General features: G+C 38.9%; 1 protein-coding gene across 32 annotated transcripts in view; it reads right to left on the bottom strand.

Annotated features, from left to right (window-relative positions):
- The window catches only part of CADPS (calcium dependent secretion activator), a 437,791-nt gene that overhangs the window by 335,718 nt on the left and 87,054 nt on the right, over window positions 1–15,019 (bottom strand). For all 32 annotated transcript variants that reach the window (XM_070576926.1, XM_070576929.1, XM_070576936.1 and 29 more), the window contains exon 2: window positions 4,207–4,320. In XM_070576926.1, coding sequence (XP_070433027.1) covers window positions 4,207–4,320 — 114 coding nt within the window. The remainder of the gene's footprint in view (window positions 1–4,206; window positions 4,321–15,019) is intronic.

Below are 15,019 nucleotides of genomic sequence, written 5' to 3'. Positions count from 1 at the left end.
CTACCTGGCTTCCTGAAGTTAAGCTGCCTTACTTTCCATCTTTCATTAAGCTTGGTTATTTCTTTTAATAACAAAAACAACAATTATAAAAAAAACCAATAAAACAATAAAAAAACCCCAACAGTTATTGTTAATTTAACCACAGTTTCTGTTGCTAGCAACTGAAGAATTCTGTTGGACACAACATTCAAAGCTAGTTTGACAAAAACCAACAGGGCTTTTGTTAGAGGAGCTCAGCAAAAAGCAAACCAAACCAAACAAAGCTCAATCAGAGCAGTTTCACTGGCTGAAGCCAAGGTCTCAGCCGTAGTGTTCCCAAACGATTGCTTGTACGTCTTTCACCTCATCCTACACTCCCACTTCTCACCAAACCCCGCCACGTTCCCTTCAGGCAGCATCTGAGAAAGGTTTTGTAAAACTTTTCCATTTAACTCTTTTCTCTAATTTCAGGACCAGCATGTGAAGGAACCAAAATGAAGCAGAGAGATGGGAAGGTGAGAATGAGAATGGAGGGTGGGAGGGCTTGTGTTTCAGACATTTGTCTTAAAAGAGCTGAGAATTAGAAAAGACGTGAGGGCCATGGAGAGATGGGTGGGCTCTCTGACGCATTAAGACGGTGGCTGTGGGAACAGGATAGGATTGCTGGACACCCACCTCAGCACCGGGCACTCAAAGCTGTAATGGAAGAGATTAAAAGATTACTTTGCTGACCTGCTTGATCCGCTTTGACAATCAGGGCCACCGGGAAAGGACAAAATTAACCTGCATGCTCTCGAGAGCATTAAGGGACCCTGACCTCCCTTCATCCCGGCCACGCTCAGGACTCAGGTTTCATCAGCTTGCGGTTAATGCTGGCCAGCTGGGTTCAGGCTGGGCTGGATAGGCACAGATGGAAAAAGGACAGTGCCTTCCCCACTCCTTTTCTTTTTGAAAAATTACTCTTTGCTACTCTACTGTGTTGACAAACCATTATTGCCTTAGCAAGACAAGGCAATGCCTGAAACTGATTTCTTTAGTGTAGTAATCTCAGAACTTTTTGAAAAAAAAGCTTTTTTCTTTTTTAATGACAGCACTCTTGGTAAACTGGGATGTGAAGGTGTGGTATGGTGGTGTGGATTGTGTGTGTGAGTGTGTGTGAAAGAGAGTGAGTTTAGAAGGAGGGTGTCTGTTGGTTTTGTCTGCCAAGCATACATTCCCCCTTCTTCAGTAAAAAGAAGCTAATTTCTTATTGGAAAACCATTGTATTTCCAATACAAATGGCTCCAGTGGGGCTGCGCCTGGACTCAGGCACAAGAGGTAGTATTTGTCTTAGGTCTTATCCCCCAGTCTATTTCACCCCTCATCCATTGTGACTGGCTCAAGAAAGGACACATAACCCATGTCAGTCCAACCAAGTCACCCCCGGGCCTTTTACTGGGGACTATCAGTAAAGACGTATTGCTCCTGGGGTTGCTAAACTGGAAGGATGTGACCTGGTGCTGCCAAGGTCCTCCGCATGGAGAGAACCTGCCTAAGAATGAAGCCAACACTGGCCAGGGCAAAGCTGACGAATGGGGAGAAAGATACCTGTCCTGCTGGCATCTTCGGAGTCTCTGGATCCAGCCACAGCTGAAACCAGGTCTACCACTGGACTTTTAAGTTGCTTGAGCAAATAATCCTGTTTTGGTTTAAGCCAGTTTAAAGTGGGTATCTGTCACTTGTAATCCAAAGAGTCCTGATCAAGACAGACACTGACAGGGAAGCAATTGGATCCCAGAGGAGGGTGGAAGAAGAGACACTAGCATCTCCACCACCCAAGGGTGAAGGGAAAGGGAGAAAAGGTGGAGTAATCACCTTGCAGCTCTCTCGGGGAAAGAGTTCTTCCTGATCCCTTGACTGGGGGAACCTTTGCCCAGAGGGTTAGGCTTTCCAGGAAACATGAATCTCAAGACTCTCTAAAGCTTTACTAGTGAATATGATAAATAATTAATATTCCACATTATTTCCTGTTACTCAAATCTCAGTATCAAATATTCAGTGATTTCTCAATGCCTAAATTCTTACCAGACTAAAAAGAAGTTCTTTCAAATAAACTGGCCACTAGAGAAGAAAATATCAAGATCACTACAAATATAATGGTAATTTCCAGAGACTCATTAGCATGTTGATGACTACTAATTTTCAAATTTAATTAATAGATAGAAATGGCACTTTCTTTTAATTTATGTCATTAGTCAGATGAGCTGTCTAATTAAGATTTGCAGTCTCCAAATTTATAAACTGGTGAATGACTCTAAACATGGAGAATTATTGATAAGGGTCTGCCTGGTCTGAACTAGCTTTCAGAACTTGAAAAAAAGGGGGGAAATTAATTTCATTCTCTGGTAGTTTTAACAGAATCTTTTGTTAAATATATTCAAGTTATTCACTGCCACACCATCACTGTGATTCCAAATCTCATTTCCACTCTCGATTAAACTCAGCTGAAAAATTGCACCACATCAGATAAAGCAATAAGTTCAATACTAACTGGCAATAATTAACACTATTTGTGAAATGAAAGAAAGCTTAAATTTGAAAAATATAAAAATGAACCTGACACCTAAAATAGATCCAAATAGAAATTTCACTGAAGAAATGGTGTATAAGATGAGTTTGTGGCTGGACCCAGCAAACATCACAGAGACGAAGCCTGTTTACTATTAAACATTCATTAAAAAATCAATCGATAATATTTTCACAAGATCTAATTGCAATCTTGTTCCACTCTCTCCATGAAAGGAGGAGTCAAGTGCTTTCACAAGTGGGAAGGAGAATTTAACTGAATCAACCAACTAACATTTTTAAAGCATCTGTTGAGGACTGGATCGCCCAATGGGCAGAAGCAACAGGTGCTTGGAGCACCAGAGAAGCAGGAGCACCAATGTTTTTTCTTTTGAAATAATTTGCTAGATAATAATTAAAAAACAAAAGGAAGGAAGGAAATCAGTGAATCCATCCAATGTGGGAAGAAAATCAGAATTTTTTGGATTTCCTTACACTTATTTTACAGTTTATTGTTATCACTCTGAATTGCAGAAGGCAGGATGCCATGAGTTTTTCAGTGCTTAAGGGTTGGTTTCCAATGATTTTAATCTAGCCTTGACAATGGATAAGACGTTTTGGGCACAGGATTCCAAATACAGAGAATATCTGGTTCACATAAAAATAGATTAATATAAAGTAAAATGTCTTTCAGTGACCAAATAATCATTTTGTTTTTCCTGAGGAAGATTTCCTCTGAGCTAATATCTATGCCAGTCTTCCTCTATTTTGTATGTGGGACACCTCCACAGCATGGCTGCTGAGTGGAGTAGGTCCATGCCTAGGATCCGAACCCGTGAACCTGGGCCACCAAAATGGAGTGCATGGGACTTTAGCCAGTCAGCCACAAGGCAGACCCCCAAAATAATCATTTTTGAAAATATGCATGTCAAGTAGACACCACCAATAGGAAGGTATGGCATGTCTACCTCATTAGTGGTGTACAGTCAATAGCCAATGAGCACATCATGGAAGAATAATTATAAAATTTAAAAATACTAGTGGAATTCCAAATTCACTTTACTGATAAGTAAACCTCTGAGGTCTATAGGTGGGCATTTACTTGTGATATGTACACAGGATATATTATCTCATTTACAGGTTTTCTCCTGAGAACAGTACTGCATCTTGGACAGTGTTCTAACTTGGAGGAAAGAACTCACAGCACCATTTTAATAGAAAGAAAAAGGAAGCTAGTGAAGGCAGCATCCTTAGCAGGTGTTAACAGCCTTTAGAAAGGGTGTAAGTGGTGGGAAAATGCTCTCGACTCAGTTCAAGTCTTAGCTTGTGGAAGTTAAAAGCTGTGTGACCTTGAGTAATTGATCTAATCTTCTTCATCAGTAAAATGGGAATAATATCAGGACTTAACTCATAAGACTGTTGTAGAGATTAAACAAGACATTGTATGTAAAGCATGCAGCACACTGCCTGGTATAAAAATCAGTTGGTAAACAGTAGCTTCCGTTCAGTTTTCCCCGAAACAAAATGCTGTTGGTCCTTAAAATTGTAACCAATCACCTGCCTCTTTGCCTCAGGCAGGATGGCCCTGTAGAAGGCCAGGGCTACTGTTGCCCCTGGCCAGGAGTTCAGAAGCCCAGGGCTTTAGGTTTGAGCAGTCTTGGCATCCTTCTGCCTGAGTCTTACCTCATAGTAACTCTGGACAGCGTTCATGAAGGCTTCATCAGCCACGATCTGGGTTTCCCCATTGAGAAAAGCTTGAAACCGGTCCTTGACTGTCTGTAGCTGCTGTTTGCTGATCTGTAAGAAACAGAGAAAGAGGGGACAGTGACAAATTGTTCTAGACCAGGATCATGGTTACTGAAGGATCATGTATGCTGAAGATGCCAGTCTCATTGGCATGCTGGAGCCAGTTTGTATAGGCACATGTGAGCTGATTGTTAAATTTGTAGGAATTTCATAAGGCAGTTGTTAAACACAGCCACTTCTAGAAAATAATATGTTATATAAATACAAATATAAATTTATACTATAAATTATTAAAAACAAAGGAAATACATACTCAAAATTCGTTGCTTTCTGATTATTTTATCACATTTTACTATTATCTGCACTTTTGAGGTTACTTATATCTATTATATTTGTTTTGTGGATACACAGTGGGTGCCAGCACACACCTCTTCCCAACTCCACAGTAAGTGATGTCTTATTGGAAGCTAGATATCGGCCAGGATGGGAGTAGTTAGTTACACCATGGAAATTGGTAAATGCTACAAATCAGGGGTTTGTTTTGTTTTTTGAGAGGTGGTTTTTAGAGACACTACTGACCAGGCCCCTTAGGTGGTCTGAAACATCCTGCTTTATAGAGCTCTAGTAATCAAAACTGTATGATACTGGCATTAAAACTAACACATAGAGCAACGGCACAGGACTGAAAGCCCAGAAATAACCCACACATATATGGTCAGCTCATATTTGACAGAGAGCCAGGGACACTCAATGGGGAAAGGACAGTCTCTTCAATAAATGGTGCTGGGAAAACTGGATAGTCATACGCAGAAGAATGAAAATGGACCCCTTTCTTATGCCACTCACAAAAATTAACTTGAAAGGGATAAAAGACGTAAGACCAAAGACTGGAAAACTACTAGAAGAAAACATAGGAAAAAACTCCCTGACATTGGTCTTGGCAATGTTTTTTTTGACACCAAAAGCACAAGGAATGAAAGCAAAAATAAGCAAATGGGACTATATCAAACTAAAAAGCTTCTGAAAAAGAAACAATCAGCAAAACGAAAAGGCAACCTACAGAAGGGGAGAAAATATTTGCAAATCATCTATCTGATAAATGGTTAACATCCAAAATATATAAGGAACTCACACAACTCAATAGCAATCCAATTAAAAAATTGGCAGAGGACCTAAGAATACGTATTTCCAAAGAAGACATACAAATGACCACAGGTACATGAAAAGTGCTCAACCCCACTAATCATCTGGGAAATGCAAATCAAAACCGCAATGAGATATCACCTCACACCTGTTAGAACGGCTATCATCAAAAAGACAAGAGACAAGTGTTGGTGAGGATGTGGAGAAAAAGGAACCCTTGTGCACTGTTGGTGGGAATGTAAATTGGTGCAGCCACCATGGAAAACAGTACAGAGCTTCCTCAAAAAATTAAAAATAGAACTACCATAGGATCCAGCAATCCCACTTCTAGGTATATATCTAAAGGAAATGAAAACAGGATGTTGAAGAGATAGCTGCACCTTCATGTTCACTGCAGAATTACTCACAATAGCCAAGGTGTGGAAACAACCTAATGCCCATCAACAGATGTACGAACAAAGATGATGTGTGTGTGTGTATGTATATGTATCTGTCTGTGTGTTTGTGTGTGTGTAACAAGCAATTAAATATTATTCAGCCGTGAGCAAAATGGAAATCCTGCTGTTTTTCAACAACTTGGATAAAACTTGAGGGTGTTAATGCTAAGTGAAATAAATCAGAGAAAGATAAATACAGTATGATATCACTTACATACAAAAGCTAAAACAAGCTGAACTCAGAGAAGCAGAGAGTAGAGTGGTGTTTACCAGCCACTGGGATTTGGGGGAAATGGGGAGATATTGGTCAAAGGGTAAAAATGTCCAGTTATAAGATTAAAAAGTTCTGGGAATCTAACATCCAGCATGGTGATTATAGTTAATAACACTAAATGGTAATTATGTGAGGGGATGGAGGTGTTAACTAACTTTATTGTGGTAATCATTTTGTAATATATATGTGTATCAAATCACCATATTACACATTTAAACTCACATATGTTATATGTCAATAATATCTCAGTAAAGTTGGGGAAAAAGAGAAAGAAATATCCTTCTAAGTGCAGCATGGCAAAATGCAGAAGACTGCAAACTTTACTGTTGTTATTTCACTTATGACCACATGACAGATGATGTCTAGGTACAGGATACACTTCCGGGATGTGGCATAGACAATTTGGACAGTAGCTTATGTGTAATTCCCTGCCTGATCAATTTCACCTTTCTTTCCCACTTCGGAAAGCATTCCTAAAACACTCCTACTTATTCTCTCTCCTCCATTACATATGTAGCCATATCCCACGGTCCTTCCATCTCAGCATGAGCGGTACTGACTTATGAAGCTAGGTCTTCCTGCTATGTGATTCCACAGCACACCATTTATGCTTACTTGTTAGTTATGATTAAATTTGCTAGACCATCTGTCTCTTCTTGTTATTTTGTTCATCAATGTTGCCCCAGGGCCAACTTAGTGCTTTTACACCTGGCAGGCACTCCGTAAGCGCTTGTTAAATGAATAAATGAACGAAGTATACAAAAGAAAAATTATTTTTGCCAATCCTTGAATCAGTCCTAATTTACATAAAAAGATAGTCAGCTAAAAATTTTGCTCTTCTAGACATTCTTTATAAAAAGTTGTACTTCATTATTGATAATGGGCCACTGTGTCTGAGAACCGCTGTTCTGGTGTCAAGAGTCAGAAGGTCATTCCAGTCCCAGGTCCATCGACCATTCTGTCATCTTGGAAAGCCATTTATATTCTTTGAATTGGCCAGAGACTTAAAAGCCTTTCTGGAACAGATCCAGTAGAAATAAATAAATGTTTTGTCCTCCTCAGATTTCTCCCTTGAAAAATGGATAATTTTCTCACTTAGAAAATGGTGATAATTCTAATTACTTGCTACTTTGGGATAGTTATAGCTATTCAATGACATGATATGAGGGGTTTTTTTTTAAAGTTATGAGTTTCTATATAAGGTGCTTTCATCATTAGAGTCAATACAAGTCTTGCTAATAGAAAATAAAGCTTAAAGCTAGAGGAGACTGAAGTTTTGTCTCTATCAGGAAACAAAACAAAACAAAACAGAGTTTTGAGAATGGACATAGACAGAAGCTGGGTGCCTTAGCTAATAACTTTGGGAGAAGTGGGGAATAATGAAGTAGGGGGCACATACAAAGGTGTTGGGTTTCAGCAGATTCCTATTTGTTACATTCTAGAACAATGCTGTCCACTGTTAGCCACATGTGTAATTTTACATTTTCCAGTAGTCACATTTAAAAAAATAAAAAGAAACAGGTGAAGTGAATTTTAACATACTTTATTGAACCCAATATGTCCAAAATATTATCATTTCAACATGTAATCATTATACAAATTATTCATGGATATTTTACACTCTATTTTTACACTATGTCTTTGAAATCTGTTGTATTTTGACTGCATTTATCTGGTGTATTGAAGTACAGATGTATTTATCTCATGCATTACAATACATCACAATTCAAAATAACCACATTGCAAGTGTTCAATAGCCCTGTAGAGCTAGTGGCTCCCGACTGTGTTGGACAGCACAGGCCTAGAGAATGGAATGAACTCACTTCTAAGCTGCTGAAGGTTTCCTGTTCTGACCCCGGGATATTGGTATCAGTGGAGCTGTACAGAAAATCACATTACTTTGTATGTGCTTGAAACCATTTAAACCGAAATATTAGGTAGTAGTTGATTTGCTCATAAAAGTGACACCATAACATGAATTTCTTTTAAGCAGGCCAGCCTTAACCGGCCTAAGTAACAAATCCTTACAGTTTAGTACCAACTGAGGCATCTCACAGAATTTCTTGCTCAGAATTCCTTCCAAGACTGGGTCAATACCAATTCTGTGTGATTTTGAGGTGGAATGGAGTAGAGTGGTGGGGCAGGAAAGGGAGGAGAGACCAATAAACCTTGCTTTTGCCTTAAATGCTCAAGCCGTTGAAACAAAATTAGGCGCACACCATCTGAATGATGAAGATTGACTGTTGACCCGGACGAAATCCGTTATCACTCTAACCTTTTGTTAAATAAGCCTAGTGCTTATTTATTTAAGAAATATTTACAGAGTACCTACCGCCCGCCCAGCCCTGCCCCGGACCCTGGGGCTTCAACAGGCAACAAACCCCACTCAACCGCTCATTTGTTGACCAGGGCTAAGCTCTGGGGAACCAAAAGAAATAAGGGATTGATGTCAGTGACCTCAGAGTCTAGATGGAGAAGAAAAGGCATGCAAAAAAAAAGTGCACAAAAGTATGTTTTAGGATTTCAGAGGAGAGAAATTGCAGAATATAAAATTCTCAAAAAGAGAAGGCCTCCAGGAACATTAATTTAAGTCAAGTTCAGAGAGCACACATCATGAAGATGCGCAAAACATCCCCCACTTCCCTGGACACCTCCAGCTCTCAGCAGGAGAGTTAGGGGCGTGGATTCTAGTGGCAGAGCTACGTTTGTGTCTCCGTTCTGATGCCTGCCAGTCCATGTTCACAACTTTTCTCACCACTAATTAAATAGTGTTTATTTATTTACGTTATTTCATAAACAGTGTTTATTATTTAGTGTTTATTTAGTCACCTCCCTACCTGTGTCTCACTGGGCAAATGACTAACCTATCCACATCTCAGTTTTTTCCTCTGCAAAATGGGCCAGCAGTGACCTCATAGGTTTGCTGTGAGGATTAACTGGGATAAGTAAAATACTCACTGCAGAACCTGGCATAGCACGAACGCTCAATAAACCTTAGCCTCCGTGATGATGAATCCTCACCATTGAGTCTTTGCACATACTGTTCCCTCGAGAAAGCACGCCTGTGGGAAAAGTCCATATGTGTCTTCAAACTCCAGCCCATGCGGCTCCGTCCCAGACCCTCCAGGTGGAGTTTGCTACTTGCTCAGTACTTTATTCACAATCCTAAGGGTATATGTATCACGCTGAGAGGTAGTTATTTATTTAGACTCCAGTGCTCAGAGGCAGGGTCAGTAGTCAAGAGTCGAGAAAGCAGGCTTGTGGTCAAAGGGATGTAGGTTCTAATCTTGGTTACACCACCTGCTTCCAAGCTGAGTGACCTTGGGCAAGCTACTTTCCCTAAGCCTTGCTTCTTCAGGCATAAAATGGGGATTATAAGACTTACTTCCCAGGGTCGCTGGAAAAATTAAAAGGAAATGAGAGCATGTACCTAAGGATCTTAGCACACTGCCTGACACAAAGGAAGAGTCAAACAATAAGGGGCAGACCATGAACGAAATGCCCCCATGATTCTGCATGATGTGGCCTCTGCTCACTCCTGGCTTTGTCTTATCCCCTCTGCTCTTCACTTGCTCTGCTCCAGCCACACTGGCCTTTCTCCTTCTCCAATATGCCCCAACCTGTTCTCCCTGCCTGGGATGCTCTTCCCCTGCCTTTCCCCATAGCTGCCACCTTCTCACCCTTGTAGCTCAGCCTAGCCAGCATCTCACAGGAAGGTCTTCCTTGATCACCCTGTGTAATGCAGTGCCCTTCAAGCTCATCTCTAGCATCTTGCCCTGCACCCTATGCACTGCCTTCAAAGCCACTATCATAATCAGCCTTTATCTTCTCTAAGATAAATTTATTTAATTGAATTATGACATACATATAGAAAAATATATCTCATAAGCACAGGGCATGAGAAATCTTCACAAAGTAAACTTTGCAATGGAACCAACTCTCCTACCAACATAAAGAACATTACCTGGATCCCAGAAGATCCTGCATGTCCCCAAAGTCATTGCCTCTCTCTACAGGTGACTCCTAGCCTGACTTCTACCATCATAGATTAGTTTTGCCTGTTTTTGAACTTGATGTCAGTGCAGTCTGCACTATGAAATTCTGCCACATGATTGGGGGTAGCAATAGCTTGTTCATCCTCATTGCTGAGTAGTATTATATTGTATGACTCTACCATTATTATCCACTCTCCTATTGATGGACATCCGGGCCTTCCTTCTTAATTTTAAAATTGTGCTTGCTTCTCATTATCTGTCTCTCCATAAAAGCATATGTTTCACATGTACAAGAACCACATCTATCTTGTTTACTGCTGTGCTTCTAGTGCCTGGCACATAATGAGCTCTGATCAAATATTTGTTGAATGAATACACAAACTTACAGAGTGTTTGACACATGGCAGGCACAGTGTTAGGCTCTGGAGATATAAAATGACCAAAGCCCAATCTTAGCTCCCAGTTTTCTTACAGTGTAGTCAGAGATCACATATTCATCTTTGATTCCTTAGCATCCTTTTGCTGACTGTATGAATGGATGAAAATCTCCCTTGGGAGCACAGATAAATACCCAGTCTAAGAACCAATCTGCTGCACAGAATTTATCTCTGGGTAAAAGTTAACTGACCTAGATATGATTGAACCCTGAAGGTGACCTTGCATGAACATGCTGAGATAATTGGCCCAGAGTAGCTGACAGGACAACTCTAAATAAATAGTCAAACGGGCTTCTATGAGCCGCTAACAAACAAAACCCTCCTAAAATAGAAGTCCATGTAAAAGCATTCAATATGTATAGAAATCACTTGTGCATCAGATCGGAATTCAGAATTGAAGTAATGAGTTCCAAGAGCAGAAAACCTGAAAAGATGAAAGGTAATTATTGCAGAAAAAAGTGCTGCAGCAGTGTTTGCGAGAACTATTCAAGCATTCTTGGTTCAATCTACCTCATTAAGCAAGGCCTGAAAATTCCCACAGCATTTCAGGCAGCTGGTAATTTACTGCAGCCTTCTGGAGAAGTGCGAAATGGGATCCACAGTGAAGAGAAAACCACGCGTTCTAAGTGCTGGTCTCAGGAGAGGCGATACCGAAGTCAAAGCAAGCTCAGGTCAAATCTTGGCTTTATTACAAGTCCTTGGGCAAGTCGTTAACTTTGGTTTTCTCCTCTGTAAATAGGAGATAATCTTATCTACCATATCGGGTTTTTGTCAGGACTACATGAGATAATATATGTAAGGCACATAGCATAGTATCTGGCACAGTAAGAACTCAACTAATAAAAACAGCAATAAGAATTCTTATTGTTATGACTAAGTTTTTCCTTTTCCCTTTCATTCATCTTTTACTTCTTGCAATGCTCCTATTCCCTTGTTTCTTCAGCTTTTGAAGTTACATAGATGCGGTAGTCTTTACCCCCTCTTTCTTGGTCCTCACATTTTAGGTGCTGACAAGACGAGTACTCCTTTCCCATCTCCCTTGAATCAATGAAGAGCCATGAGACAGAGGCAGAAAGCTATCGAGGGTTTTCTGGAAAAGCTTTTGAAATTCTCAAAAAGAGGAACATACCTACTGATATAACCCTTTCTTTTCCTGCTGCCCTCTTCTTCTGCTGAGAATACAAACACATATCTTCCTTTACTTATGATGGAGTTTTGTCCCGGTAAACCCATCATAAGTTGAAGGTGCATTTAATACACTTAAACTACTGAACATCACAGCTTAGCCTAGTCAACTTTAAACGAGCTCAGAACAATTACATTATCCTACAGTTAGGCAAAATCATCTAACACAAAGTCTATTTTATAATAAAGTGAAGAACATCTCATGTAATTTATTGAGCACTGTACTGAAAGTGAAAAACAGAATGGTTGTATGGGTACGGAATGGTTGTAAGTGTAGCAATTGTTTACCCTCATGATCAAGTGGCTGAGTGGGAGCTGATCATCAGCATCACTGCCCAGCATCATGAGACAGTATTGTACTGCATATCACTACCTCAGGAAAAAGATCAACATTCAAAATTTGAAGTAAGGTTTCTGCTGAATGCATATTGCTTTTGCGCCATTGCAAATTCAAAAAATTGTCAGTTGAACCATCATATGTCAGGGACCATTCATATATTATCCAGAGTTGTGGTGTCTATTATGTAACCATGAAGGAAAGGCCAAGAGCTTCATTGAGATGTTGGTCCTTACATTTTTAAAGAGCTGAACAAATGTTTGCAAACACTCATCTTTGGCCTTTCCATTACATGAGAAAAAATGAATTTCTATTTGTTCAAGTCATTGTGTTTTCTCTTACTTGCAGCCACATGCTTTCTTAATGGATATAGGTGGCTTTCTCTAAGCAGGAAAGAAAGCAAACCTGCCAAGGGGCTTATTGGTTAGTATGCCTCCTATCACAGCAGCAACTGTATTATGAAAGAGGGAGGAAGTAATGTCTACCCTAAAAGAATGAATCTAAAATGGCAGCTTTCTAAGCATAGGCAATAGGTAGTACAAAATTGTTTTGGAGTGTAAGGAGATGTTCCAATTATACACATAAGTGAAGTCCTTCTCTAAAGTATAAGGTCAGCATGATATATTGCTACAATCTAATAATAGGAGCTGTGCTTTTTCTTTTTAAAAAGAAATCATTACTCAAGAAAAAAAGTAGTTTTTTTTTAAAGATTGGCACTTGAACTAACATCTGTTGCCAATCTTCTTTTCTTCCTTCTTCTTCTTCTCTCCAAAGCCCCCCAGTAGATAGCTGTAAATTCTAGCTGTAGGTTCTTCTGGTTGTGCCATGTGGGACACCACCTCAGCATGGCTTGATGAGCAATGCCATGTCTGCACCCAGGATCCGAACCAGCGAAATCCTGAGCCACCGAAGCAGAGCGTGCGAACTTAACCACTCACTCATGGGGCTGGCTCCAAAAAGTAGTTTTTCAAACTCTCCATTATAAAAACTGATGAAAATGTAATCAACAAGTGCTTTAAAAGCCATAAGTTAGTCTAGAGAGATAAGAGCAATGTTTATTTGATTTCCTTTCCTTAAAAGTTATCAAAAATTTATATCAGCCCATTAATTTTATTGATAAATAAAATATCCTCCTCCTACAACCAGATTAAAATATTTTTTACCCTAAATGAAGTCTTGATTTTAGGAAATTTAGAAATTATATCATCCTAACCAAATAGTTACTTGTTTACATAAAATTCTTCTCCCCTTCTATATCACGTACATTTACATTATTATGTATTCTGAAAAAGGTGTTTTAAGTGAGTGTTATTCATTTGGCTTGAGCAAAAAAAATCAATTTGAAAGACTTCATCATGGAAAAATATGACTGAATAATTCTGAAATAAAAGTTGAAGGGGCAAAAGTATTGAAGGTGGGAGGAGTTATGTTGAGGTGGTAACCCTGGACTTCTCTTCAGAACATGGTTTCCCAAAATTCAACTGTTCAAGTAATACTTTCATGAGTATGCCCTCTCTACATACCAACAATACTACTTTCGTTTATGCGAGTAATGTTACATTTATTGATATGTACTGTAATAGATATTAAAACTTGGGAGTTGAAAATACTTATTAATTCATTAAAAATAACAATAAATTCATTATATATTAACCTAGATAACCCACTTTTATGAAGATAACTATATTTTCCAAAACAAAAATTAGTGAAATGACTGGTACCAATTTATAGTATTGCAAATCTCTTGTAGAGATTAATAGAAGGCAGCTGGAGCAGCCGGTTTCTCCTATCTTTTCTGTAGTCAGTCTGTTGTGATATGTTCTTTTGGTTTGTTTGTGAAAAAAAATGGCCTCCCACAGACATGTTATTGGAAAAGGGAAGAATATTTTAATAGTCTTTTCAGATAGATGTGGATAGTCTTCTCTGATACTATACCAAAGCTCAACCAGTGGTATTTCTTAAAGGTTAGTAGCAATATGAAATTGGAAACCATATCAATGACCTTTTTATACCCCATTACATTAAAATCCACTGGTCTATCTTTCTCTTTGAATGAATTATTTACCCATGCATGATTTTAGAAATAGTATCATATCTCACTCATAAGTAGAAGATACAAACAACAACAAGCAACCACATAGTGATGGAGATTGGATTGGTGGTTACCGTAGGAGAAGGGGGGAGGGCAGAAGAGGTGATTAGGCTCACATGTGAGGGGAGGGACTATAATTAGTTTTTGGGTGGTGAACATGATATAATCTACACAGAATTCGAAATACATTACAATGTATATCTGAAAGCTATATAATGTTATAATCCAATGTTACCACAATTAAAAAATAATAATAATATCATATATTGGTCATATGTAAGATATTAGTTCATTGAGTTATGAAAATATTCCCAATGTTGATACATTTCATTACACAATTTGCAAAAAGTCACACGAATTTCCTTTTTGTTTTTTTTTAAATCATACGTATTTCTTAATATCACCACTGGTATCACCAAAAAAGTCTTTAGGTGTCAGAAACTGTCAAGCTATAGTGGTAGATTAAAAGCTCAAATTTTATCATTGGCAAAAAATACTGTCAGTTGCTTTTCTTGAAGTAATAGGCTACCTCCATTCATTTTCTAGAAAACATCTGCTAAATGCCTAAGTTTGAATAATCTTAGTTTGTCAGTTGTTCTGTCAAGGGAAATTGATGTTTCCTTAAATCACTAAATAATAGACCAACTAGCCATGCTATTCCTAAAGATCTGTTTGGGCAGGAGTGCCAGCTCAATCAACAAGTCCCTCTCCACGAGAAAGCCACCGCCCTTAGCTAAGCAGCCTAAGTACTTTATGTATATTTACCAATTCATCATACAAAATATTGAAAGGGTGTGTACTCAGGGTCAACTTTTAATAAAGTTAATAATTTCTACTGCTTCATCAAGAA

This window comes from Equus przewalskii, chromosome 15, assembly GCF_037783145.1.
Source record: "Equus przewalskii isolate Varuska chromosome 15, EquPr2, whole genome shotgun sequence".
Classification (NCBI taxonomy): domain Eukaryota; kingdom Metazoa; phylum Chordata; class Mammalia; order Perissodactyla; family Equidae; genus Equus; species Equus przewalskii.
Note: the sequence above shows the minus strand (reverse complement) of the source record. Positions and strands in the feature narration are given on the sequence as shown.